Here is a 24930-nt window from a genome sequence, read left to right on the forward strand (position 1 = left end):
GGTACCTATGGGCAGGGGTGGGCTCAGTCTTGCCCACCCAATCAAAAGTTAATACAAAATTTTTTTTTGTTTTGTTCTGCCAATGGAAAAATAGCACAGAAAATACCAGTACCGTTTCTAACTTGTGATTGGGTGGGCAGCCTACAGCCCGCCTCCAAAGTCGCCCACTGCCCACCCCCCCTCCTCGTCGTGTTCAGGCACAAACACACAGAGCTCTGAAGCAGACCCGTCCGCTGTACAGTGTGGCCTATTCACACCAAATCAGGCGTTGCGGCACTTCCCGCAGGGTTGTGCAGAGGTGTGCGGGGGTGTGGGCGTGTTTATCTGTGCTTAAGAACGTAACCGCTGTGAAACAATCAGGAAATAATGTTTTATTTCTCTGATTCACGGCTTTCTCGCTACCACCGCTCCCTCTCTTCATTCACTCTCTAGCTCCCTCGACCACCGCTGCTCTCTCTCTCTCTCGATTTAGTTGTTTTCTTTGTCACTTTTCAGTTTGAGTTTGACTACCTTCTAGTTTTGTAAATATTGGCTATATGGTGAGAAGTCTCACTTGATTAGGTTTTAATTTTATTTGAGAACTAAGCTCATCCAATGAACAGAAATGTTATGGAGGGTTTTTTTTAAAACAGAATTTTATTGTGTTATACATTTATTATTATTATTTATTATTATTGAGTTATACATTTTGCCATCATAAAAATAAAAATAAAATAGTGCCAGCCATCCATTCTCAACAGAGAAATCTCCCAGCTGACCACACCCCTCCCTCACCTTGGCATTACACACAGAAGCCTCCAAATGTTATGGAGTTGATTATGTTAAAATCTGGATGGAGGATTTTATTTTATTTTAGGGTAAATCAATCTGCCCTCCACTGACTCAAATTATAGGGTAGCAGCAAACTTAGAAATGCTGCTTCACTACATCCCAATTTCCCTGCTTCAAATTGTTCTTTATAAGTTAGAATAGAATAAAATAGAATACTACTTTATTAATCCCCATGGGGAAATTAATCTTCTGCATTTAACCCATCCAAACACCCCATACACAGACACACAGCCATAAGCTGGAGAGGCCTGAGGGCACAATGGCAGGAACTTGCATCTGATCTTGACTCTGACAACCCTCCAGTTGCCAGCTGTCATTTTGCCAGATTTTTGTGCCATCTGGCCAGGGATTCGAACCGGCAACCTTCGGACTACCGGTCTGCTTCTCTAACCTCTGGGCTACCTACCGCCCAAGTTGCCCACCTATTATTTCTACCAGCCCACCCTAATATAGCAGGCTAAAAATGTTGTATACATTACTGTATGCCTTGCATATACGTAGGCCACTGCATAGACTGCCATGTTATTATTTAACCACAAGATGGAAACAAAAGATCAGACAATGTCACTGATACCAAGATGAGTTCTTTATGTTTAGACATAGCTATAATGCTGAGAAAATGCCCTGCTGCATTTGCTTACAGCCTACCAATAACAATAACAAACAGCCTACCAATAACAAAGTGCATTAAGTTTGTATTATTCATTCATTCTTTTTTGCTACCTGCTCAACCTTGGGTTGGTGGTGCAGTGGAAGAGCTAAATGTTATACTGCAACCTGTCATACCATTTTAGTGCGTGAGAAGGCAAGGAGCTTGTTGGCCTATGTGTCTCATCCATCATTATCACAAGGCATGAGAAACTGATCAGTTTGAGAAATTAAATCTTACAGTTAGGCTACCCAAGGGTCGTAATTTTTAGTATAAGCCACTTAGTACACAGCTTTAACAATACACTGTGACAAACAAAATGTAGGCTGTCTACTGTTTAAATATGGTAAGCATGGATGTCACTGATAAATGGAGGGAATTCATTCAATGCAAGTTTTAAATCACACACACTGTGCTCTTTTCTGTTCACTAAATAATATATTGGTATATGTCATATACTTATGAAACGAGACAAAAGTGAGTTTAAAGGTATGGTGTGACATTTTTCAAAACCCTGTAATAACTTAAATAGCCTACATGCTTGTTTATTCGATTTTCTCCAGCAATGTCCTGCTTCATGCTCACACAGTTACACACATTCACACCTGACAGCTCCACAGGAACAGCTGAGGGTTAAGTGCCTTGCTCAAGGGCCTTCTCTAACCTCCCTATCAAATTTGTCAATCTGCTTTATTTTCACCCATAAAGAATTGTAATTACTCAAATTATCTTTATCATTGTGCATTTTGTAAACCTTGTTGCCATGTCCTCAATTTTCTATTTTGTCTTTTGACAAATAGTTGACATGAACGTGTTTGAGAATTTAGTGACTAGGGGACATGGTGCTCACTGCCATATAGTTCTGTATTTAGCCTTTTGTTCTCACAAGGAGGTTTTATAGTGGCTTCAATACGTATACTAATTAATTTACAGCATTTTCTTTTTTGTCGAGGCTTGTTTTTTTTCAGGCGGGAACAACAGTGACATCCATCGGTAGAGTTGTGACAGTGAATACAGGCAGGCCCTTCTCAGTCAATATGTGAGAACCTCTCTTTGTCATACCTGTTTCGACCGGACCTGAACTCTGCTACACAACACACAGTTGTTTTCCTCATGGACGTATTTTCCTCGCTTGTTTTGGTTCGGGAGAGTGAGTGCGCGAGCGTTCGAACTCAGAAAGTGTAACTGCACAGTACTCCAACAAGATTTACCGTTGTTTTTACTTCACTGATAAACACACACAACAACAGAGAGGTTGTTGTTCAGTGTTGGGGGATGGTTTAATGCTAAAGTATAAAACATTAAGTCAACGTATCGCAAACGTAACTAAATGTTTGTTTCGCCGATGCCTTCATGAAGATGCGCGCGCGGTTTGGCAACGGAAATAGTGTTTTTCTGCAGAGATACGCAGAGTTAACTTCATCTAAACACTGAATCCAAACTGTTTTAAAGCAAAAATGTCCGCTTGTTGCGTGACCGGCTGTAAAAATCGCGATTCCAATACTAGCGAAGTCAAATTTTACGGAATACCATCTGGGTCACAGCCGTTTCAGAGCTACCGGAGGCGTTTATGGCTGCAAGCCATCAAACCTGTGAAATGTACAGAGGAAGCCTTAGAACATGTTCGGATATGCGGAGCTCACTTTATATCAGGTAAAATAGACAGTTCGTTATCCTTTCACCACATACTATAACTTGGTCTAAATGTCTGGAAGATGTGATGTAAAGTGATGTGATGCAAGGTAAAGTTGCCTAATTAGCAGTTAGATGGGCTAGTGGAAACTATGATCTTTTTGGTGTGTGTGTGTGTTACAGGTGAGGCGTCCATGGACTTTAGGAGTGCAGATTATGTGCCTTCTGTGTTTGCATGCTCTAATCAGAGCCAGAAACCCAAGGCAAAACTGCAAAGGTAAGAAATGTAATGTTGTTATCTCTAGAGTCCATGTTAGTTCAATATAACCTCAATTTGTCAGCTATCTAGCAATCTATAGCCATTGTCACAGCTGCTGGCATTGAGATGCATATCAATTATGAGTTTTACAGATAAGTGCCCTTTCTCATAAGATGACAAGCCCTGTACTGTGCTGGCTAGCAAACCAACAACAAAAAAGTAAACAATATTACAAACAAGCCTATCCTGCCATGCACTTACAAGTCCATGTCCATCCTTGTGTATTACAACCTAAGCCTCATGTTACTTAACGTCTTGTGCATGACTGCAGATAACAGTCATGTACATCTAATAACACAGATGCTTGAAATGTGTCTTTGCTAGGTTTCTCCACCATGAAACTGTAAAAAAGTCTATACAACAGTAGTTCTCCAGGAATATTCACATTTATTTTCATGTCCTAAAACATAAACCCACACAACAACATATAGATTGTTGTATAATGTTGTGTCATTGTTTAATGCTAAACTGCATTAGGTTGAGTAATTTCAACAGTTACTGGATAAGTATATACTTGTGATACTTTATTTGAAGTTGCTGAGGGCAAACTTTTCCTTGTCAGCTTTGACTAGAAACTGTATGTTACACACTTTAAAATTAGATATGATGTTCTCCATTTAATTGCTTATTCACTATTTCTTCTAAGGTTTTACCCTCCCCCAAAAAAGCACCGGCCCCTCCGCACCGTCCATGTGGACCCGACAGTAAGAAGAACTCGGTCTCGAGGCCGATCTCGAGTTGATTTCAGTCCTGAGATCCTCCAATCCTCTATTCCGATGGAAACCACTGACAGTGAACTCTCAGAAGTGACACCAACAGCACCATCAGCTTTAACAGTAGCAGTAATGATCTGTTTTTCTGTCATGTCGTGTTTTGTTTTAAGAAAAGCCATGTCTCACATTTGAAAGGACAGAACAGGACTATAATATGTAGTCAGCAATATCTTTATCAACACAACTTTGAAGTTGTTGGATCAGAGAAAGTATCTGAAGTAGAACTGATGCCAGTATCGCCCTCCACTTCAACAGTAGTAGCCTATTAGTAAGTAGTAAGACCTATTTATCTGTAGTTTTATACTCTCTAGAAGATATAGAACATGTCACATCATTTGAGCTGGCAAGATGCAACAGTATTCATTAAGTGGTCTATGTAATTTCTCTGCCATTACATGAGTCAGCAATCTCTGTTTTTTGTTTTATTTTATTCATTATTTTTTTTTAGTTTGCCTCTCCTTCTCACTCTATCCTTCTATGTGTGTGTGTGTTTTCTAGGAAGGAGAAACATCGACTGAAGAGGGTGAGACTGGGACTAAAACGGCAGCTTACCAAAAAAGCAGCAAACCAAAAAAATCATCCAAACGAAAGAAAGCTTTGCTGTCATTCAAGGTACCAGCAGGCATTCCAAAACCGTCCAAAAGGAGTCCCGTTGTGCTCATGCCACCTGCCGTCCCCCGGCCAGGTGGGTATCAGTGTGAGGTGTGCAATCAGAACTTCTCCCTTTTCCCACAGCTTGTAAGACACAAGCAGGTTCATGATGAAGAAAGGCGTTTTCGCTGTGAAACTTGCGGGAGGCGCTTCATGACCCGCAGCCACTTTAACGAGCACCAGCGCGTCCACACGGGGGAGCGTCCCTTTGCCTGCGAGCTGTGCAGCTGGTCTTTCACGACGAACCACAACCTCAAGCGTCATCTAGTTCTCCACACCAAAGAGGACATGTACCGCTGCCGGGAGTGCGGCGTGCTGTTCTGCCAGCGCCACGAGCCGAATGCCACGCAGCCAATGTTCGAGTCGGAAGAGGAGGCCGAGCTCGGGCCCTCTGTCGCCGCGCCTCCAAATCCGAGCGACAATTCGACATCAGAAACCGATCATCAGCGGGAGTCTGAGGAGGAGGAGCTGACTGACGACTCACAGAGCGGCGACACCGCTGCACCCACACTCACACCTGCTGCCCAGACTGTGTCACCCGCATCCCCGAACCCTGGACCTGGACCACCCCAGGCCGCTGAGCCGCCAGCTACGTTCCCTTACACTATAATCTTACTACAAAACCCCGCGCCCCTGCCGCCGGACCCCTGGCCCTCCTCTCAGCCCCAGCCACCCCCACTTCCTAATCCCAGCACCCAGCCCCAGCCCCGCCGACCCCCGCCTCCGTATCCCAGCACCCAGCCCCGGCCCCGCCCACCCCCACCTCCACCTCCGTACCCAAGCACCCAGCGCCATCTCCCGACATCCTCACTGCAGCTCTTTTCACCCAAATATCTCACATCAGCATTACTTGAGGTTAAAAGGAATTATTTATTTAGGGAAACAAGTGGTGTCAGGAAGAAAAAGAAGGATAAGAAAGATGAGGAAAATCATGGGCGAAAGAATGAACGGAAAACAATTGCTTATGACATAGAGGTTGTGCTGTGATATCAACGGTTGGGGGAAATATTTGAAAATACATTTTCCCCTCATCTTCTACCCTCAGAATGGCCCAATTGCCTTAGCCTTAATATTCCACAGTGCCACTGCTGTGTGTCAGCGACTCCTGCTTTTTATCACAAAGCTATTAAGCTGTTCTCTCTTGCACATCAGTGTGTTTGGTAAATCCCAACAGAACTACACCCTGAGCAGATTGGACTCACTTGGATGGACAGCAGCCTTTTTAGTATGCCATGCTTTTTGCCTTATGATATGAAGTGGTAGCATGTTTACTGTTTCTATGATACAAGTCTACTGTAAATGTATAGCTACATACTTCTCTTCAATACCCCTTTTTCTAAACCTGTTTCAGCACACTATTTGCAACTCACTACGTTCATCAGAAATAAGGGAGTGAACTTGTAATGCTGCTGTTTTTATATAGCGCTTAACTGGGATCTTTTTTCTGTGGTTGAGTTGCTGTCATTCTCATACTGTTTTATATGTAGGATCTTAAATGTAACTGATCTGGATTGTAAAATTGTTTGTTAGTTGCTATATGTATGTACTGCAGGCTATATTCTGCACTGGCAATTTGTGGAGCGATATCGGTTGATGCTGTGAACAAATGCACAGCGCTGTAGACTGGAAGTGGATGTGAATATCATTATACAGCATAATATCTCTGAAAAGTCACTGGATTCATTTGTCCTAACTACCTCGACGACTTCAGATACTTTGAGCCGCAGAGAAAATGTTTTTGTTGTTTTGTATTGTATGAATATATTTCTATGGAATGTATACCAATATAGTAATTAAAAAAAAAAAAAAAAAGTATCACAAGGGAGCTGTTCTATAACTGACCCTGACCTCTGACCTCCCTGTGGAGCAAGACAAGTGAAAAGAGTATTTCTCTACAGGCATCAATATAGTATCACGTTATAGTCACATTAAGCTATAGCAGGTATCATAAATGACTGTAACAGTTTGTTTTTCAACTGGCTGGTTATCTTGAATTTTATTTTTTGGTCCTCTTCGGCTCAGCTTCTGTCCCTTTTTGTACTTTTGTCATCACTGGATGAACATTTATATCAGAATTAATAAATATGTTAAAGATGATGGCTTATTGTCTGCTCTGTAAGCTATCTTTGTGCAGGAAATCTAAAAGTTGTAGGTTTGATGTACATGTTTCCAGATTTTTTTCAACACCTCTGTGAAAGCTTTTGGACCATGCAGTAGACATTGAAACTCTTCATTGAAAACATTACAAATTAAATCCTTTTGTTGGTGGCTCCGCTTCATCTACTCAATGGTTTCAGTGTTATGCAGTATTGGGGGAAACTTAAAACTACTTTTTAGTAAAGTAGCTCAACTGCATCCAAACTACATTGTGGAAAATTGTCAAATCTTGGTGGTGATATCAGGTAAATTCTCACTTGGCCACAGGGAACAGAACAAAATTTCTAAGGTGAAATGTAGCCTGTAATAGAAAATGTGACAAGAAGCATTTAACCACTGAGAGAACTACAAGATTTGATCTTTACCAAATTCTACAAAATGTATTAAAACTAGTAACTGTCTTAGGGCATTAAGTAAATTTGTACTAAAGTTCGATCAGTAGTGCGCACTCAGTCCACTGCAAAGTCAGCTGCAAACTACAATGGGTGGGCAAAATAAAAACAACTGAATATCAAGTACCCAACAAGGAGTAGGGTTTGCCTTCAGAACTGCTCCAATCCTTGAACCTTGAACTATGTGTAGTGGGATATTGGACAATTCTCCAAGTTGGAAAACCTCCAGTTCTTTGAGAGGCTGGAAATCAAAAAGGTTAAATGATGTTTAGACAAAGGACAAAGGGTAAAAAAACAACTCATCAGGCCATATTTTTTCCATTGTTCGGGGGTCAGATTTTAGATGTGTGTTCTGTGTTGACCTTGGACACATTTGGTTTCCGAATGGCAGCCCTGCCATAAATACCGGCTTTGTGAAGCTCACAACTCACAACAAGAGATGTTGATTCAACTGTAGTTTTGTTTTGCTCAGCTGCTATCCTGTTCAGTGTCCGTCTATCCACGAGGAGTTGCTGCAACTGTTTAATAGCGCAATGCTTCTCACCAAAGTTGTCAATATTGTTACCAAACAGTGAACTATGTGTGTAAATCAGATGTGAATGATAATGTTGTTTGATGCTGGCTAAATCCAACTCTTCCACAATGGTGAGGCAACAAATCCATCACCAGTGAGAATTAAGCTGAGGTTTTACTGGCAAGCTCATCAACTCATTTGTGCAGTCCAGACCAGTATGAAGGTCAGAGTTGGAGCTTTACAAGCTTAATCCAGATGGGAGTTCTCCCAATGAACCAGAATGGAAGGGGAACTTGTATTTATGCAAGGAGCAAGGCCTGTAATATAGCCTTGATGTTCATAGTATTGGTTGTGGCTCCAGAGGGTATTTTGACCTAAACTGCTGCACAGTTCTGAAGTAAAACAAAATGAGGCCCTCGCTCATCGGCATAGTTAAAAGCAGACAGAAGCCTGTAGATGAATTGGGTTACTCAGTTGTATAGGTCACTTATGATTATAATTTCAGGGCAAATTAATAAAAAATATATTTCCTATTCATAGCTACATCTCTGCGCAACCTCCTGTAAGATTACTCCTGTGAACAAGCCCAGAGGAGACTGACATTCTCACGTCTGTTTCCATCTGCACTTTGTATTCGCTGTACGCAGCCTATTGGTCCAAAGACACCGGTAATGGTGGCTACCATTTTTGATAGGCCGTGTCGATTGTCACTCTACTCAAACGACAGTAATGATTGGCCGGCGTCGACGGACCCACGCAGCTGATTGGCTGATATTTCTTCGCATGGCTGCATCAGTGACAGAAGCGAGTGGTGCTGATGCTGTGACAATGGGAGTCATCCAGATAAGCATCATCTGGACGGAGTGTGCATAAAACACAGAGGCAGCAAACACGGTGTAATTCATTGTGAGGGACGAATAACCAGCTAGCTAGGAGCACGTGGCGGAGCCTGCAGCTGCTGTTTGGAGAGGGTAAGGCTTTTCTCCTGGAAAGATAAAAGTGAAATGCCTGAGGTGTTGAGTTAGCTGTTTCTAACGTGGGGGGTAGCTCGTTAGCCCCAAGAGTGTTGGTAGCAAGATGGTAAATCCCGCTAGCGAGGTTACACAAGGTTAGCAGCGAGTCGCAGAGCTGGTCAACAACATTTCGCTCATTCAATTTTAGGACCTTTCTGGCAAGTTAAGTTGCACAGCGCTGCGCATATGAGCAGCGGCTGGTTGTAGGAAGGAAGCTGTGAGTCGACTCGTCCCGGGGTCGACTGCATTGCGGAGAGAGCATGCCTTGCAGAATAGCATATGTGCATAATATTCAGCATACTGCCCAGTAAATAAGCTTTCAATATATCAATACAGCGGTCGATAGGCCTAACAGCATGTTATTGTACTGTGGTGTGCACCTCAGTTTGTTCGCATCCATCTCTGAGATTTCATTCTAACACATTAATTCATCATTCTCATGGATCCATACGTTTGATAGCCTATATTCGTTATAAAATAAATAAATAATGAATAAAGTTTATACGTATTCAAAAAGTGTAAATGTAAAAAAAAAATAATCTAAAACTGTTTTACCCATCATCATCATCATCATGATTACTGAGCCCTGACAGCTATTACATGGATTTGCACAGATTTGTAGTGCGTTGCTATGTATGCTGGGATTTGAAGTTTGAGGTTTTGCTTGTGAGTGAGTGAGTGAGTGAGTGAAAGTACGGATGCCTGAGTCTGTGCATGCCCCCAAGTGTGCATGTGTGTGCGTAAGCGCTAGATATGCTGACACCGGGGGATACAGATACCCTTTTTTCCCACTTTAACCTTGCAATGTTTGCCTCCTCTGCTTCTGAAGTGTAGTGATGGGAGGCTTCAGCCGACAGGAGTTTTTCCAGGAGCTCGCCCATGGCTGCCTGCTGCCCACCGCCCAGCAGGGCCTGGAGCAGGTGTGGCAGCTGCTGGTCATCTGCCTGCTGTGTCGGCTCCTCTGGATGTTGGGTGAGAGTAATTTGTGTGCAGTCAGTGTTGTTCACCCTCAGTATCGCCTGCCTCATCATAATCACTACTACTGTTTTCTAGCCTTTATTTCTTTATCTTGCTACACCAGGCCTCCCGTCTTTTGTGAAACACCTGAGCACAGTGGCGGGAGGTTTCTACACCCTCTACCTGTTCTTCGAGCTCCACATGATCTGGGTGGTCCTTCTCAGCCTTCTCTGCTACCTCATCCTCTTCCTGTGCCGTCACTCCAGCATCCGAGGCACCTTCCTCTCCATCACTGTCCTCATCTACCTGCTGCTGGGGTAAGACGGTCCTCCTCTGATACCAGACGGCCCTGCACACATCAAGTATCTGCTTAAAGTGAAGGCTTTTGATGAAGCACAGTTCAAAGTCAGTGCTGCTGTGGTTTTTAAAATGTTTCACTTGAGGTGAGTAGCGCATCAAAATTGAGACTGTTCTTCTTTTCCTAATTTTCTCAGAGAGCTGCACATGATGGACACTACCACCTGGCACAAGATGAGAGGTACATTAGGCTTCTTTTTGTGTAGCAAATAACAATTGACACATTGAGTTCAGATAAAAGCAGCAAATGTAATTGCTCTTGATATCACCTGATATCCAGCAATGATAATAATTTAATCTTGGATTAAGCGCGGCTGCTGTTGTCCAGGTTCACAGATGGTGGTTGCCATGAAAGCTATCTCTCTGGCTTTCGATTTGGACAGAGGTGTGGTGACCAGTGTGCCCTCACCCATTGAGTTTATGGGCTATATTTACTTTGTGGGAACAGTCATCTTTGGGCCCTGGATCAGTTTCAACAGCTACAAAGATTCTCTAGAAGGGCGTAAGCTGGTAAGATCGATATCTTTAAGTATGGGGAAAGGTGGGGGTGAGGATTATTCAAAAGAAATATCCTGAGACTAGCTGCTAACTGTTTAAAAACTTTGCTTCCTCTTCCTCATCAGAGCTTCTCGTGGTTTTTAAAAGTGTCCATTAGCTGGGTGAAGAGCCAGATCTGCCTTGTTATTTCCAACTGTGTGGCACCCTACCTCTTTCCTTATTTCATACCTGTCTATGGAGACAAGCTGCTACGAAGGTGAGTGGATCATCGTGTCCTGCTGAAACTACTCAAATGTCCCAGTTATTATTTGGCTTGGATTACTTATGACTTGTCTGTTTTCTTCTACCTACTACATGCTTTGTTCACAGCAAAAAGAGGAGGAAGATCAGGTAATTAATTATCCACCAGAATGACTGAACATATGCACCATCTTGTATGCTCCTTACAGTAGGCATGCCCTCCACATATTTTGTCCTGCATGCTCATTTCCTGTTTACCAGGTGTGACACACCCTCACCTGCACGCCTGCACCCACATCACACCCCCTCACTGTGTATCCACATCTATACCTGGACACCAGTCTCACCCTCCCATTTACCACTACTGTTTCACCATCTTGGAAACCGTGGTGAGATACAGATTGTCACATGTCAAGTGAAATAAAACATTAGTATGAATTCATTGTAATCACTGAAATTAACTGTTCCAACTTCTCTCTTCTATCCACTTGCTTCTCAGAGGTTCTGTGGCAAGGTACGTCTCTCAAACGTCCGAACAATGGTGTTGTTGTTGTTGTTGTTGCTGTCCAGAGATTTGAATGTAACTAATTACCTTTTTTATCGTAGGTGGCTGCTGGCTTATGAGAACGCAGTCTCTTTCCACTTCAGCAATTACTTTGTTGGTTATTTGAGTGAAACCACGACTACTCTGGCTGGAGCGGGCTTCACCGAGGAGAAAGATAACCTCAAATGGTCAGAGTTAAATGCTGCAATCATAACATAAAAGTCTCATTATTCAGACTCTGTTAAACAGGCCCCCCTTACCTTGCGTCTTTTGTTTGGTAGGGATATGACCGTAGCCAAGCCGCTGGATGTCGAGCTGCCCAGGTCGATGGTGGAGGTTGTGACATCATGGAATCTGCCCATGTCACGCTTTCTCCACACCTGTGAGTTATAATGTTAACATTGATGCCTTATGGCAGCAGCTGTTTTTGCTTTTCTCTCCCATTATGAATGGGATGACAATGGCTCAGTTAAACAGACACTCTGAAGCAAGCTGATGCTCTCATTTTCGCAGATGTTTTTAAGAGCGCTCTGAAATTTGGAACGTTTTCTGCGATCCTGGTGACATACACAGCCAGTTCCCTGCTGCATGTGAGTACCATGCCGAAGTCGTACACAAGCAGTCGTCACAGCTCCTCTGTATTTCTGTCTGTGTCAATGAGTGAATGAGTGGATTTCTTTGTTTCTAACTCTTGCGACTGGTAGGGTTTGAGTTTCCATCTGGGTGCAGTACTAATATCTCTGGGGTTCATCACGTACATTGAGCACGGTAAGAGTCTGCCTAATGTTGTCTCTTTTCCAAATGAGAACCTGTCCATTCAGAGAAGGTGCTTAGCTTTGCAGTAATGGTTAATCGCACCCAGTATTGCACTTTCTGTTCACTGCAGTGCTGTAATTTACCTCTTCCTCTTGTTTCATTTTAATGTTATGGTGTTGTTCTGTGTTTCAGTGCTGCGGAAGAGGCTTGCAGCCATTTTTAACGCATGTATACTGTCAAAGAAATGTCAGCCAAACTGCACTCACCAGAACAAAAAGGTAATGTGCACCGGCCTTTTTTTCCTTTTTTGAGATAAGGTTCTTTATTGCCATTCATTTAGCATTAGCAGTGGGTTTTTCAGTGCAGTTTGTATGAGTATTACCAGAGACACAAACTAGATATTCCAATTTCTTGGAAAGTATTTCTTCAATTTTTTATATAGTTTTAGATTTTGTTTTTATCAATTTCAGATTAGTTTCGTTTTTATTTACATACTGCACATAAACAAAAATATGAAAATTAAAAGCAATTCATGTATATATATTTTTATTTCATTTTAGTTAGTTTACAAGGAGACAAGATAGTTTCAGTTCAGTTTTAGTTTTTTCAGTCTAGTTTTTATTTTTATTTCAGGTTATGACAATGTTTTTCTTAGTTATAGTTTAATAACCTTGCTTATAGGCAAACGTGACTATCACATTTAAAAAAAAAAAAATAGAAATATTGTCTAAAGATGCTGTGAGTAAGATTTACTTGTAAAAAGATTCAGTGTATTGTGAAATAATTGAGACGTTAGGTTCTAATGCCTGCAAGAAAAGAAAAAACACAACCGCTGCAGTTAAAAAACAGGAGCCCGGCCCCAGTGATCTGCCTTGTGCTGTCAAGTGATACATTTTGGGAGTTCTCTGGCATGATGCCCAGCAAAAACCCTTATGTTAGATTGGTTACACATCAAGAGCAGCGGGGAGGGGAAATAATGAATCATGCCAATAGAAAGCAGCCCACAGGCACTGTTCAACATTGTGCTGATAGTTGTTATCACAATTCATTAGACAATGATATATTTAGAGAAAATTCCACGCAGGTTACTGTGAAAAGGAAATGCGTGAAACTGCCTGAAGTTATGATTGATGAAGTTCAGAAATGATCTGACATTCTTGCAGAATTCTATTTTCTTTTTGTTTTGATGTTGCAGTCTTGTGAATATAAATAGAACTTGGTGTTTTGTTCCTACAAAATTGCCTGTCCCCCCCTCTGCAGGCGCTATGGGTGTATATGATTAATACAGCATTCAGCGCTTTGGCAGTCCTCCACCTGACATACCTGGGCTCGGTGTTCAACTCCAGTGTGGACTACATGGACGAGGAGGAGGTGAGGTCACAGCACGTCTCCGAGGTTATACGCGACTATATTTACGCACACTGCACTCACATACAGTTTACAGTACAGTATGTGACATGCGAACGAGCAAAACGCCATGTAAGAATGTAACCGCAGCCGGGGTATTTTTAGGGAAGTGTACTGTCATTGAGCTTACATGTGTATCGCCCCCTACAGGACGATGTGACCCATCATACCATTCAGAAGTGGTCCGAGCTGAGCTGGACCAGCCACTGGGTCACGTTCGGATGCTGGGTATTGTACCGTGTCATTCTCTAATGGTGAGAGAGAGAGAGAGAGAGAGAGAGAGAGTGAAGGAAGCAATAATGAGAGATGTAAGGCTGGTTCTCCACTCCTGCACTGTGACCTGATCATGCACCGGACTGAAGAGAACAGAATCAACCTATATACAGTAAAGTAAACCAACATGTCAGCACCGACATGCAGTGCTTACTCTGCTGGCTGGGTACGTATTATTATAACCTGCTGGGGACTATTTTTGATACACGTGAAACGACGGCCCGCCCCTCCCTCCTTTTCTCCGTACCGCACCCTTTTATCTGAGCCGCAGTTGTCAGCCCCTCATGTTGTGACAGCAGCTACTGATGTCTCACTGCGAGTCGCAATCAATACCTATCAGCATGGTGGTGATCGGCTGCTCCTTTCTGTGGACAGTTCATAGAGCCCATTATCTAGCTTTCAGAATCAACTGGTGAAGATGACCTTCAGGTCTGGTCTTCCTTCGCCTCGAGTGTTTTACAATCATATCTTTAGGTCTAACACAACTTATCTCTTGAGCATGTGTAAGGAAACAAAGAGTTTACTTTCGAATGGAAAGAGCACAGATTATGGATATAGGGCTGCAATTTTATTGTTGCCAGTAATGATTTCCCTTTTTGTGAATTTTAGATAAAGAAAATTAATTGATGACTCTTTATGAATGAATTTAATGATAGAATTTCATAATGGTGTTTGTATTTTGATTTGTGTTATTTTTATCCTTTTCCCATAATTTGATCCCTTGATTCCTTAGAGATGATCTTATTTGTATTTGTGAACGTCTGAAACACTCATACACACGTCATTATTAAAAATAAAAGTTTATAATCAGGGTATTTCATATGTGTTGCTGTAGAGCAAAAATGTTAAAACTGAACTTTAGATTGCAGATTCAAGATGCCATTCTACATGATATTGAATATCATAAGGATAAGTAAGGATTCAGGATTGTATTTTGACTATTATTCTGGTATTACACTGCTGCTTTTAATAATATGCTTTTATGTAATTCATGATTACTTGATGAAAAAAATCACCATGAGCTTCTGTGTATCAGATTGTGTTCAGTTTGTGTTTATACTTTTGTTACATCTAGAACATCTCTAGATGTATCAAGGATTTGCCTCTTGGTTACAATCCAAAGCTGTAGCGTTTTAGATTACTGAGCCTGAATGATCTTTCATGCCTGAGAACAAGTGCTCAGTCTTAGCTGACCTAATTCCACAAAATCCCCCCAGTATTTGAAATATTGAACTGATTTTCACTTTAAGCAAACTTTTTCTCCCTGTAAATGTGAAGCCACTGAAACACCTGTGATCTTTTTTTTTTTTTTATAAAATTTTTACATGAAACCTGGATGGCAGTCTTTGTTTAATTTAAAGTGAGAAAAATAAGCCAAGTAGACGCTGTCTTGCAAAGTGTGAAACATTAAGATATCGGGTGAAAGCACAAGTCAAATGCATACTGGACTGCTGTAAGAAATAGTCGTTTATTTGAATATTTATTTACAAGAAGAATGTGTGGACTGTTAGACAGCCAATCTTGGTATGGAGTTTCAGGAAAGAGGGTTGAGTTAGGAAAGGACTGTAAAAAGGTGACGGTCTTCAGTTTTTTTTTTGCTTAAAGCATTGGCCTGGATCGACCTTGTGTCCGTTTCCGAGCGTCCAACAGGCCCGAGCAGGCGGTGTGGGGAGGGGGACAGAAAAGCAGAGGGGGAGAGGGGAAAGGGAACGGAGTTTGGACAACAGATGCTGATGGATGGAGATGGAGATCAGGTTCACTTTCTGCCTCTGACGCCACACAGCCGCCCTATCTGCAGGCCCGGGGGGAAGAGGGGAAGGAAGGAGAGGTGCGCTCAGCCCTGCCTGCCCCGAGGACCCCCATGCTTACGACGGCAGGACCCCAGCAGTGTCTCCAAAGCCATCTTCACAAATGCCTGGAAGTTATTGCTTCTCTCCCTTCGGCTGTCCTGCGAGGGGATGAAACAGACAGATACCTTCACTGGGGACACACAGCAATCACAGCGCCTCATTTACATATTAAGCTGAGTGGTTCTCAGAGTCCCAAAGTATTTAAATTCTGTAGATGATTTTTTTTTTTTTTTTTTTACAGGAAAATCATGTAGTCTACGCACACATTTGATTTGTCTGGTTTAAAAAAAACATGCCTCTCACAAAAGGTCAAGAATTTTTTTTTTCATATAAATGCTTACCTCCTTGCTTCTTGTTATCATCTCCTTTCTGATCACCTTTCTTCGGCTGCTCCTTAGGACTCTGAGGTTGCTGTGAAATTAAAACAAATATAAATGAACAGAATCAACAAAAAAAATAGAATTTAAAGATTGAGTGAAACCAAATAATGATGTTTTTGGAAAAGTACAGGAACCATTTTCCTACCTTGGTAGCTGACTTCTTGTCCGATTTATTACCTGAAAATAGTGGAAACATTCAGACTTATTAGGCTATGTCAATCTTTTGGACACAAACTAACTTTTCTTCCATTTTAACTGTTTCCAAATTAATTATCTATATTTTTTAACTTTCAACAGCCCAGTTGTGGGATACAGATAAATAAAACAAAATACTTTGTGGAAACTAACATTTTTTCTTCCACATACCTTTTGTTCCTGGCATTTTGGCTGTGCTCCAAAGTCCGTGCTCACTTGAAAATGCAGTGCTTAATGTGGTGTTCAACTCGCTCATTTATGGCCTGAGGTTGTGAATGGGGCTGTCAGTGGGGCCCCTTCGAGAAAGACCAACATGAACAAGCAAAGAGCCCCGTCAGCTGAGCAGCAGGCCCCACAGTCCTGCGGGCCTTTGCTGAGCCAGGCGAAACCTCAGAGCTGACCTTATAATACCACCATTGTGAACCCACTGGAACTGTGCGCTCACCTATTGTCCATGACAAGACAGCGTTTTCATCATGTTATTGATGCCATTAATGGCATAACAGAAAGGTGATGGTGTATTATATTTAAAATTTGTTCTACTGGGTCAGGGGTTCCCAAACCTTTTTATGTCAAGGATCCAAATTAGACCATGGACCTTAACCTGATATGATTTTGTCCCCAGAAACCCCATCTGACAAGATTTTTTGGTTAGATATGACTTAATTCAGGATTTCATAATTGTCTGCGGTACTGTAGAGGTGGAGGTTAACAGCAGGGACTGCAAAACCAATATCAAAATAGTCATCTGAATGCATTCTTTCATTGTGCAGAGTTCTAGGTAGAAAAGCAGTGGTGATTTTAATCAATTCACTATTCTGCTGTGACCCCTGGGACCCCTCAATGACCCCTGGTGACCCCCTGGCTCCAATTTAGGAACCATGTGATTGGTTAGGTGATTGTAAGGTGTAAATATGTGTGCTTGTGTGTAGGGGAGAGGGAGAATGGAAAATTGAATGCTTTCGTAACATTGCAAGCTTTGATGAAAAGTTAATGTAAAAAATGTAATTTGTTGCCTATGAAACCAGGGTAGTAGCTATAGCAAATCAAGTCACTAGGTGTCTGTTTCTAGGCTCGTTGTCTTCCATAGGCGTTGGAAAAATGGAAACTTATGGAAACATTGTGGTTTGTTGCATATTCTAAGTTATAAAATATATGGTCAGTTGGTCATGTTAGGATCTAAAAAGGATCTAAATCTTAAAGTTAAATCCTATAATATCCTGTGAACCATCAGGATTCATTTACACATCAGTACACCAGTGGGCAGGTTAGAGTGTGTCATGTGACTTGGCAGAAAAAGCAGCGATGGAGAAAAGCTAAGGAAGGTGAGCCGTTTTGGACTGTATTTCTCTGTATTTCTTGACTGTATTGTCACAATGAACGTCTTACAATATCTATACATTTTTTAAGTTGTAGAGTAGCTATGTACATCGAAGAATGTCTCGAAAATAGTTGTTAATGCAAGTACATCGCAGATGATGTACAGGCTAACTTGCTAATTGCTAGCTAGTTAGCTAGCTAGCTGCCAGCTCGGCTGGCCTTTCCTGTTTGTCTACCAAACGCTACTTGCTACCTATACACTTAATACTAAGACAAACCCATTCACTCTATAACTGCACTTGCCTCGGGTCAGTTCAACACATATTTGTTGGTTTCTACTTTACGTACCAACCAGCAGCTCAGTAGCTATCTCTCTTCCCTGTGGTTGCATTAGATTCTTCGGCATCATCACTTGACTCAATGTATCATTTGCTGTGGTGGGGATGGGGGGGTTGACATGATGATGCCTCAGTTAAAACTATATGAATGCAAGTAACAATGTAAAATGTTTACTTTGTCAGGAATCTGCCCTGGCAGTGGCTTCCTCTCTACCCAGAGTGCTTGTGGAATGGCAGCAGTTTGGCAGCAGGTTTTGGCAGTGGACGCAAGGTGAGCCTCAGTCAGGCAGCAGGGTTTTATTATCTAAACTGATGAAGAGACTGTTCAGATGTGTAATGGCTTATAGATCAGTTGTGAATTATTGCGTGTGCTTGTCACCTCTCTCCCTCCCCAGGTACAATGCTTACCGCACGCCTACGTTCCCACAGTTCCGCACGCAATACATCCGCCGGCGCAGCCAGCTGCTCAGAGAGAACGCCAAGTGTGGCTTTGAGCCAGGGCTGCGCAGGCAGTACCTGAGGCTGCGCAGTCAGCTGCTGGCCCTGCGCTACGGGCCCCTGTCCGAGCAGAGCAGCTTCAGGGCCAGCAGTGTGCGCAGCTCCCGCACCACACTGGACCGCATGGAGGTCAGACCCAAAGAAATGGAGAAAGGAGAGGGACGGTGAAAGAGATAGACTAGAAGAGGGATGCCGGTACTGAGTTTGGCTCTCATCCTAACTCGGATGAGAGCCATGTGGGCGATTGGACTCATCACGTAACAATTTAGACACACAACACTTTGGTTGTCCATGCATACTAAGCTGAGCAGCTTGCTTGAAATGGCTGGTATTGCCCATGTGTAAAGAAACACGGGATATACTATTAACTTAAAAATGCATGGTAGTTAAGTTTTTCCTCAGACTGTGATGGGGTCTTATGTTTGAACTGTGTTATTTGTGATCTGTATTTCTATTCACTTGCGCTCACTCCACGAGGATCTGTCTCTTCCTGTGGCTCCCCTCCCTCCCCCCTCTTCTCGACAGGACTTCGAGGAGGACCCCCGCACCCAGGGGGCTCGTGGTCACCGCCGCTCCGTCAGCAGAGGCTCCTACCAGCTACAGGCCCAGATGAACAGAGCCGTCTACGATGAGAGGTAGCCAGAAGAACGGCTCACATACATCCCCAGCTTGCCTCCAACAACTTCTCACTTCTTCTTTGAGCAATTGCATTCTCTTAGATTTATTTCCCCTTTGAGCAGTTGCGTTGTGTTAGATTTATCGGCTGTAATTCTAGTTTGGTTGTATTGAGTAATGATCAAATCTCTCATATTGAGTTGGCAGCTTCAGGCCATGGTTGTGAGGTGTGTCGTATTGATTAAATGCTTGCGTGGTTGTTTTTATTTCTGGCTGCAGGCCTCCGGGCAGCTTGGTGCCCACCTCAGTGGCAGAGGCAAGTCGTGCCATGGCAGGGGACACTACTTTGAGCGAAAACTATGCTTTCGCTGGCATGCATCACATATTTGACCAACATGTGGACTCTGCTGGTAAGTAAATGTTGTTGTTTTTTTAAGTATAATCATCAGTTTGGAAAAATTAAGCTTGAATGTTTTTTCACCTTATCCCTTTTTTCCCTCTTTTCCTTCTGTAGTTCCACGGTTGCAGTTTGCCAATGATGACAAGCACCTCCTTGCCTGCTGCTCATTGGATGGCACCCTGTCCATCATGACTCTGTCCCCGCCTCCACCCAGTGTCAAGGTGACTCTGAAAGGCCATGGAGGCCCTGTCACAGACTTTGCTTGGTCCCTCAGCAATGACATCATTGTGTCGACGTCACTGGATGGGACTCTGCGTATCTGGAATACAGAGGATGGGCGGTGCATCCGGGAGGTCAGAGACCCAGAATCCAGCGAGCTACTCTGCTGTACCTTCCAGCCCATGAATAATAACCTTACTGTGGTGAGTCCCTTTTGAGACCGGCTGTCGTTTTTATATGCTCTAGTGCCAATTGTCCCAAAAGCCCATGGGCAAGGAAGTTGAACTCAATTACAGCGAGCCACATTAAGAAATCCCTAAGAAGTCATAAATTGGACTCATGCAAGACTAGAAAGAAGTGCTCTATGTAAAGATCCCTACATAACTGACCATTTTGTTTATTTTTTTTAATTTATTCATAAACTAAATATAGTATACTTCAGGCTACATTTCTTTCTGTGCCCTTGACTGGGAAATTGTTGAACACGAGGAGGCATCTGCTATTGGGTTATCGTAGTTATCACCAATTTTACTTTCGATTTTGAAGTAGAATATCATTATATTTCAAATAGTTTCCTTTTCACTTGCAGTTTTATGAGACGTGTGTGTGTATCTACAATTTATAGCGCCAATTCAGTGACATCATTAGAAGATAATACAGTGGTTGTGTATTAGAGGTCTGTGCAAGCCAGATGCACCCTGCACCTGTCAGCTCCTGCTAATATGTTTGCTGCACCGGCAATCGCCATCATACACCTACCCTCATTCCTTATTGATTAAAAAAAACAAAAAACAATAATGTACCATGTCCCAAATAGTAATGACTGACAGTCATACAGTCAAAATTCAATCAAGTGAATTCACCAAACTTCACATACAGAAACAAATTCTCCCTGTCTTTGGAAAATGTCGAGTTCAGTACGCTGTTTTGTTGGTAAATAATTGATTAGCAGAAAGTAAAATGAAAGAAAGAGACTTGCTCACAACAGTGTCCTATTATGCCTCATTAAATGTAACATTAAGGAGATTGATATTATTTGTTTTTCAACTGACGATCAATACCTACAACGAGGTATACTAATTATGGGAGGGAGAAATGTGTTATTTGTGTGTTATTTATGGCACAGACTTTGAAATCTGGCTTGTACAAGTTTAATTGGGCTCTGTATCAGAGCAGCCATGTATTGGCTACAAGAACTCTGCCTCATGCTACAAGAATTCTGTTGGATTACACATTATGTATATTTATTCACATAACACACATAATATTATGTATATTTCTATTCAAAACACATGGCACATTTGTATATTTATATTGAATCTCTTGTTATTTATGGTAACCAAGGGTAACATGGATGTGAGTGACAGAGATAGATGTTAGCCATCATGATTGTTTTTACCCCCTGTGTTCTCTCTCTCTGCTACACATATTGCTCCTCTCTCCCTTATAATAATCCATAGTGTTTCCAACAGCGTTGAAAGAAGAAAATGCTTAACATGCAGAGTGCAAAGCACTAGAACTAAAAATTATATTTCATCTTTTAGCAAGAGTGCCCTGCTTCACTGGTTTGCAAAAGTCTCATTGCACCAGCAACAGCCACAACCAATGCTTCTTCCAAGCATCTCCTCAACGCTGCTAGGCACAAACAAAGAGGGCCTTCACTCCCAATTCTGTCATGCAGGTGGGAAACAGCAAGCACCACCTGCAGGTGGTGAACATCTCCACTGGGAAGAAGGTGAAAGGGGGCTCCAGTAAGCTGACAGGGCGGGTGCTGTCTCTCTCCTTTGATGCTCCAGGGAGGATCCTTTGGGCTGGTGACGACAGGGGAAGCATTTTCTCCTTCCTGTTTGACATGGCCACAGGTACAGTAACAAAACATCCACTTGGTAGAGAGTACAGGAGGTGTGTACTGGCTGAATCACAAATTATAATCTATTTTTGTCTCATGCACTAAATAGTGTCTCTGGTTGAGAGAGAATGAGGTTGATCTGTTTCTGCTGGGCTCTGCTGTTTCTGACTGCCTCCACACAGGGAAGCTGACCAAAGCCAAGCGTCTGGTGGTGAGTGAAGGCAGCTCCATCTGCAGCATATCTGCTCGGTCCTGGATTAGCCGAGAGGCCAGGGACCCCTCCCTGCTGGTCAACGCCTGTGTCAATAAGCTACTGCTGTACAGGTCAGTCCGGCAGAGAGGAAGTTGTGGTTTGGTAAAAGGTAGTTCTGTCTCTGCTGTGTTAAAATAGTGTTTTAAGATAGACTTGTGTAATTGCAGTTTGATTTTTTCAGTTTCAGTGTATTCATGCTGTTGAATTTGATTGGTTATTTCACTTTGCATTGGCAGGGTTGTGGACAATGAAGGCACGCTACAGCTGAAGAGAAGCTTCCCAATCCAGCACGGCTCCCAGCACGTTCATAGCATCTTCTGCCCCCTCATGTCCTTCAGACAGGGGGCCTGTGTAGGTAAGGAGTCTCTCACACTGCTCCTGCTGTTAGAAGGGAACAGGTGCATCAAAGATGTCTGCCAATTGGTTTGAGATAATTAGTCCACAGTTCATTACATGCAGCAGGCCATCTTGTGTGCTAGGTAGCTTGCTAGTGTCAAAAATGCTGCATTTAATTAAAATGACATACAATTTGTCCACAATTCCATCAATTTGAGTGAAACTGTGTGCAAAAAATAGCATGACACTAGCCTCAAGACTCTTTTCAGATTTGCTACTCTACTCGGAACTTGACCTTACCTGACTTGCATGCTGTCTCCAGTTTGTGTTTTGTAATTCCATCATTACAAAACTTAAACCACTGATGTTTTGCAACATGGTTACTTACATTTGTTTAAAAAGGATGTGAAGTAACCAGCAGTTCGGGCAACCTGGGATTTGCCTTTACTTTAACTCCTTGTCTTAGGCGGTTGCAGCAAAACTGACCTCGTATCAGCGTCTCTAGAGTGTTGTGGGGCGTCTCCAAATTCTTTTTCCTGCAGTACATCTGAAGGGTGTATTCTACATATAAATGATTGCGTGGTTGTCACCAATAATAGATAGTTTTTCATCTGTACAATTTATGTCTCTGGAGAGTGTTTAGAGGCAGTGTGAGCTATGAAGTTACTAATTTTCAATCCAAAATTTCCACTGAAGCAGTGGATTGAACTGAAGTTGGGGAGATAGAAAGTCGTCGCTCAAGATCTTAATTATGCTGATACTATCCCTTTTAATGAGGATTGCTTCAATTTCCCTCATTTATTTAGCTAGGTTTCCTTGTAATCCCTTTTCAGCATGTTATTTGTTTTTGATTCTCTCTCTAACAGTGACTGGCAGTGAGGATGCTTGTGTCTACTTCTTTGATGTGGAGCGCAATACCAAGGCTATAGTGAACAAACTGCAGGGTCACGGGGGACCAGTGCTGGACGTCAGCTTCAACTGCGACGAGAGTTTACTGGCATCTGCTGATTCCACCGGCATGGTCATTATCTGGAGGCGGGAGCAGAAGTGACTGGCCCACCAATAAAATGCTTCCATGCACTGCATACAAAAGACCTGCCGCTCGTTATCCGTCCTATAAGTCCGTAGATTTTTACTCGGAATGTAACAGGCTACATTAAACATTTAATGTAATTAAACTTAAGTGCAATGAGATAGAGCACCATGTTGTGTAGGTGGTTGGGATGTTTTAGGAATTCAGCGGGAGGGGGAATACACCTACAACGGCATCTGAGAAATTGCTTTTCAACATTCAAAAAGAGAGCACTACTCCCATGCATGTGTCATGGCTTATCTCTGACAGTTAGGGATATCATTGAATTCATGTGAAGAGAATGAAATGTAATCTTCCAGAGAAACCAGTTCCAACACTTCTATCGCAACACACTGACAGTCCCTCTGGCATAGATCTAGTTTACTATTTATGTAACTGTTAATCAGGCAGTGTAATCAAGTGTAGTAGACCGCCTTATTTCCTTTCAATTCTGCAGTTGCCTGTTTGCCTTTTAGACAACCATTTCCCTTTTTATGTTTGGTGGTGTATCATGATGTGCATGGCATTGAACCCAGAACCAGCCAGTAAAGGCATATCAAATTGACCATCAGAAAAGAAACAAGTGTGTGTGTTAATGTGTGTTTGTACTAGCCTGTATGTGAGTGTTATTCAACTCATGCTGGTTGCAGATTAATATAATTTATTAAATGCACATACTGAATAAAACTACTGTAACTATCGGTAACCTTGTGTTCATTATCACAAGCTCTGTTATTAAAAAATAAAAAAATAAGCAATGATAAAGTGATGTGATTATCATCAGAAGTACTAGTCATTGTAGTAGGCTCAGATCAGATCAACAGTGTAGTAAATTAATTTTGGTCTGCATTGTGGACCTTGAAGGTCCCTCCAAGGATTCTGCCTACATCAATGACTACAAGGCCTGTAAAAACTTGCCAATTTTTGCAGATGCTGTGATGAATGTCACTTATTAAAAAGCCACTATACAGTATAGATTGCATCCACATAATAAAGCTCCTACAGCTCCTACAGGAAAATGTGGAAATGTTTCATACACGGAAAATGTGAAAATTCATGAAATGTGAACATTTGTATTTCCCAGGCCTAGAGACACAATGAAAATCATGTATAATTGGCTGGAAACATGGAAATTGGTTGAAAACATGACCTGGATCATTCAAGTTGCACTACATGTCATGGAAAAAGCATGGAGTGTGTAGGAATCCTATAATTGTATAATTTGCCAGTTTTTGTTTTTGAAAATTTGCAGTGTATGACTTTAACGTCTTCATACTTGATGGTCAATTGTTTCCTCTCTGCAAGGTTGGTGAGGGTATCGTGACACAGTGTGGCTGTCTGGCTGTGTGGATGAGAGTGCAGAGTGAATAGTTGCTGTCCAGGAAGGTCAGGCCAGGGCTTTGTCTAAAACAGGCAGGACAGGTGCCGATAAAAACAAGGGGAACCTGTCCAGGAGTGCAACAAATACAGCTCCTACGAACCTGAATGCCCTAATCTAAGCATCTAATGCCCTAAGCACAACAATGGATTCAGCACACCTTTGCATCTTCAGAACATACAGTGGGCGAAGATAAGGAGATTGCACCAATGAGCGCATTAAGAAGACAGCCATTGTTGTATCTTTGAGAGGTAGGAAGAAAAC

At 42.3% G+C, this 24930-nt stretch overlaps 3 protein-coding genes across 7 annotated transcripts; all 3 read left to right on the plus strand.

Moving 5' to 3' along the window:
* The first annotated feature begins 2673 nt into the window (after window positions 1-2673).
* On the plus strand, window positions 2674-7037 carry LOC139660772 (zinc finger and SCAN domain-containing protein 5C-like). The gene is made up of 4 exons (XM_071538997.1): window positions 2674-3133; window positions 3296-3389; window positions 4078-4273; window positions 4703-7037. The coding sequence occupies exons 1-4, from the start codon at window positions 2938-2940 to the stop codon at window positions 5840-5842; spliced, it is 1626 nt and encodes a 541-aa protein (XP_071395098.1). The 5' UTR covers window positions 2674-2937; the 3' UTR covers window positions 5843-7037.
* Window positions 7038-9767: 2730 nt separating this feature from the next.
* Window positions 9768-13942, plus strand: LOC139660773 (protein-serine O-palmitoleoyltransferase porcupine-like). 4 transcript variants are annotated; one of them, XM_071538998.1, is made up of 14 exons: window positions 9768-9903; window positions 10013-10205; window positions 10383-10426; window positions 10574-10755; window positions 10869-10999; window positions 11113-11133; window positions 11483-11497; window positions 11590-11715; window positions 11809-11909; window positions 12041-12117; window positions 12232-12295; window positions 12476-12561; window positions 13544-13654; window positions 13841-13942. In XM_071538998.1, exons 1-14 carry the CDS (start codon window positions 9768-9770, stop codon window positions 13940-13942), a joined length of 1389 nt encoding a protein of 462 aa, XP_071395099.1. The 4 variants fall into 4 exon arrangements, with proteins under 4 accessions (XP_071395099.1, XP_071395100.1, XP_071395101.1 ...); XM_071538999.1 differs by lacking the exon at window positions 11483-11497; XM_071539000.1 differs by lacking the exon at window positions 11113-11133.
* Window positions 13943-17671: 3729 nt separating this feature from the next.
* On the plus strand, window positions 17672-24017 carry wdr13 (WD repeat domain 13). 2 transcript variants are annotated; one of them, XM_071538982.1, is made up of 10 exons: window positions 17672-17713; window positions 18230-18317; window positions 18442-18673; window positions 19070-19179; window positions 19439-19569; window positions 19674-19981; window positions 21460-21640; window positions 21810-21951; window positions 22117-22235; window positions 23083-24017. In XM_071538982.1, the coding sequence occupies exons 2-10, from the start codon at window positions 18277-18279 to the stop codon at window positions 23265-23267; spliced, it is 1449 nt and encodes a 482-aa protein (XP_071395083.1). In that variant the 5' UTR covers window positions 17672-17713; window positions 18230-18276; the 3' UTR covers window positions 23268-24017. The 2 variants fall into 2 exon arrangements, with proteins under 2 accessions (XP_071395083.1, XP_071395084.1); XM_071538983.1 differs by lacking the exons at window positions 17672-17713; window positions 18230-18317; window positions 18442-18673 and adding an exon at window positions 18712-18739 and having other exon boundaries at window positions 23083-24016.
* The last annotated feature ends 913 nt before the right edge of the window (window positions 24018-24930 follow it).

This window comes from Centroberyx affinis, unplaced genomic scaffold, assembly GCF_046629955.1.
Source record: "Centroberyx affinis isolate AG114_WGS23_722 - 3 ecotype Tasmania unplaced genomic scaffold, CSIRO-AGI_Caff_v1 ptg003381l_1, whole genome shotgun sequence".
NCBI classification, from domain to species: domain Eukaryota; kingdom Metazoa; phylum Chordata; class Actinopteri; order Beryciformes; family Berycidae; genus Centroberyx; species Centroberyx affinis.

What these genes read in the sequence shown, in the direction of transcription:
- LOC139660772 (XM_071538997.1), top strand. Translation starts at nt 2,938, where the DNA reads ATGTCCGCTTGTTGCGTGACCGGCTGTAAAAATCGCGATTCCAATACT. An exon ending in CCCAAGGCAAAACTGCAAAG is followed by an intron (nt 3,390 to 4,077) that starts GTAAGAAATGTA and finishes ATTTCTTCTAAG; the next exon opens with GTTTTACCCTCCCCCAAAAA. An exon ending in CATCAGCTTTAACAGTAGCA is followed by an intron (nt 4,274 to 4,702) that starts GTAATGATCTGT and finishes TGTGTTTTCTAG; the next exon opens with GAAGGAGAAACATCGACTGA.
- LOC139660773 (XM_071538998.1), top strand. Translation starts at nt 9,768, where the DNA reads ATGGGAGGCTTCAGCCGACAGGAGTTTTTCCAGGAGCTCGCCCATGGC. An exon ending in GAGAAAGATAACCTCAAATG is followed by an intron (nt 11,716 to 11,808) that starts GTCAGAGTTAAA and finishes TTTGTTTGGTAG; the next exon opens with GGATATGACCGTAGCCAAGC. An exon ending in CAGCCAGTTCCCTGCTGCAT is followed by an intron (nt 12,118 to 12,231) that starts GTGAGTACCATG and finishes TGCGACTGGTAG; the next exon opens with GGTTTGAGTTTCCATCTGGG.
- wdr13 (XM_071538982.1), top strand. Translation starts at nt 18,277, where the DNA reads ATGGCAGCAGTTTGGCAGCAGGTTTTGGCAGTGGACGCAAG. An exon ending in TGAATAATAACCTTACTGTG is followed by an intron (nt 19,982 to 21,459) that starts GTGAGTCCCTTT and finishes TCTGTCATGCAG; the next exon opens with GTGGGAAACAGCAAGCACCA. An exon ending in CAGACAGGGGGCCTGTGTAG is followed by an intron (nt 22,236 to 23,082) that starts GTAAGGAGTCTC and finishes TCTCTCTAACAG; the next exon opens with TGACTGGCAGTGAGGATGCT.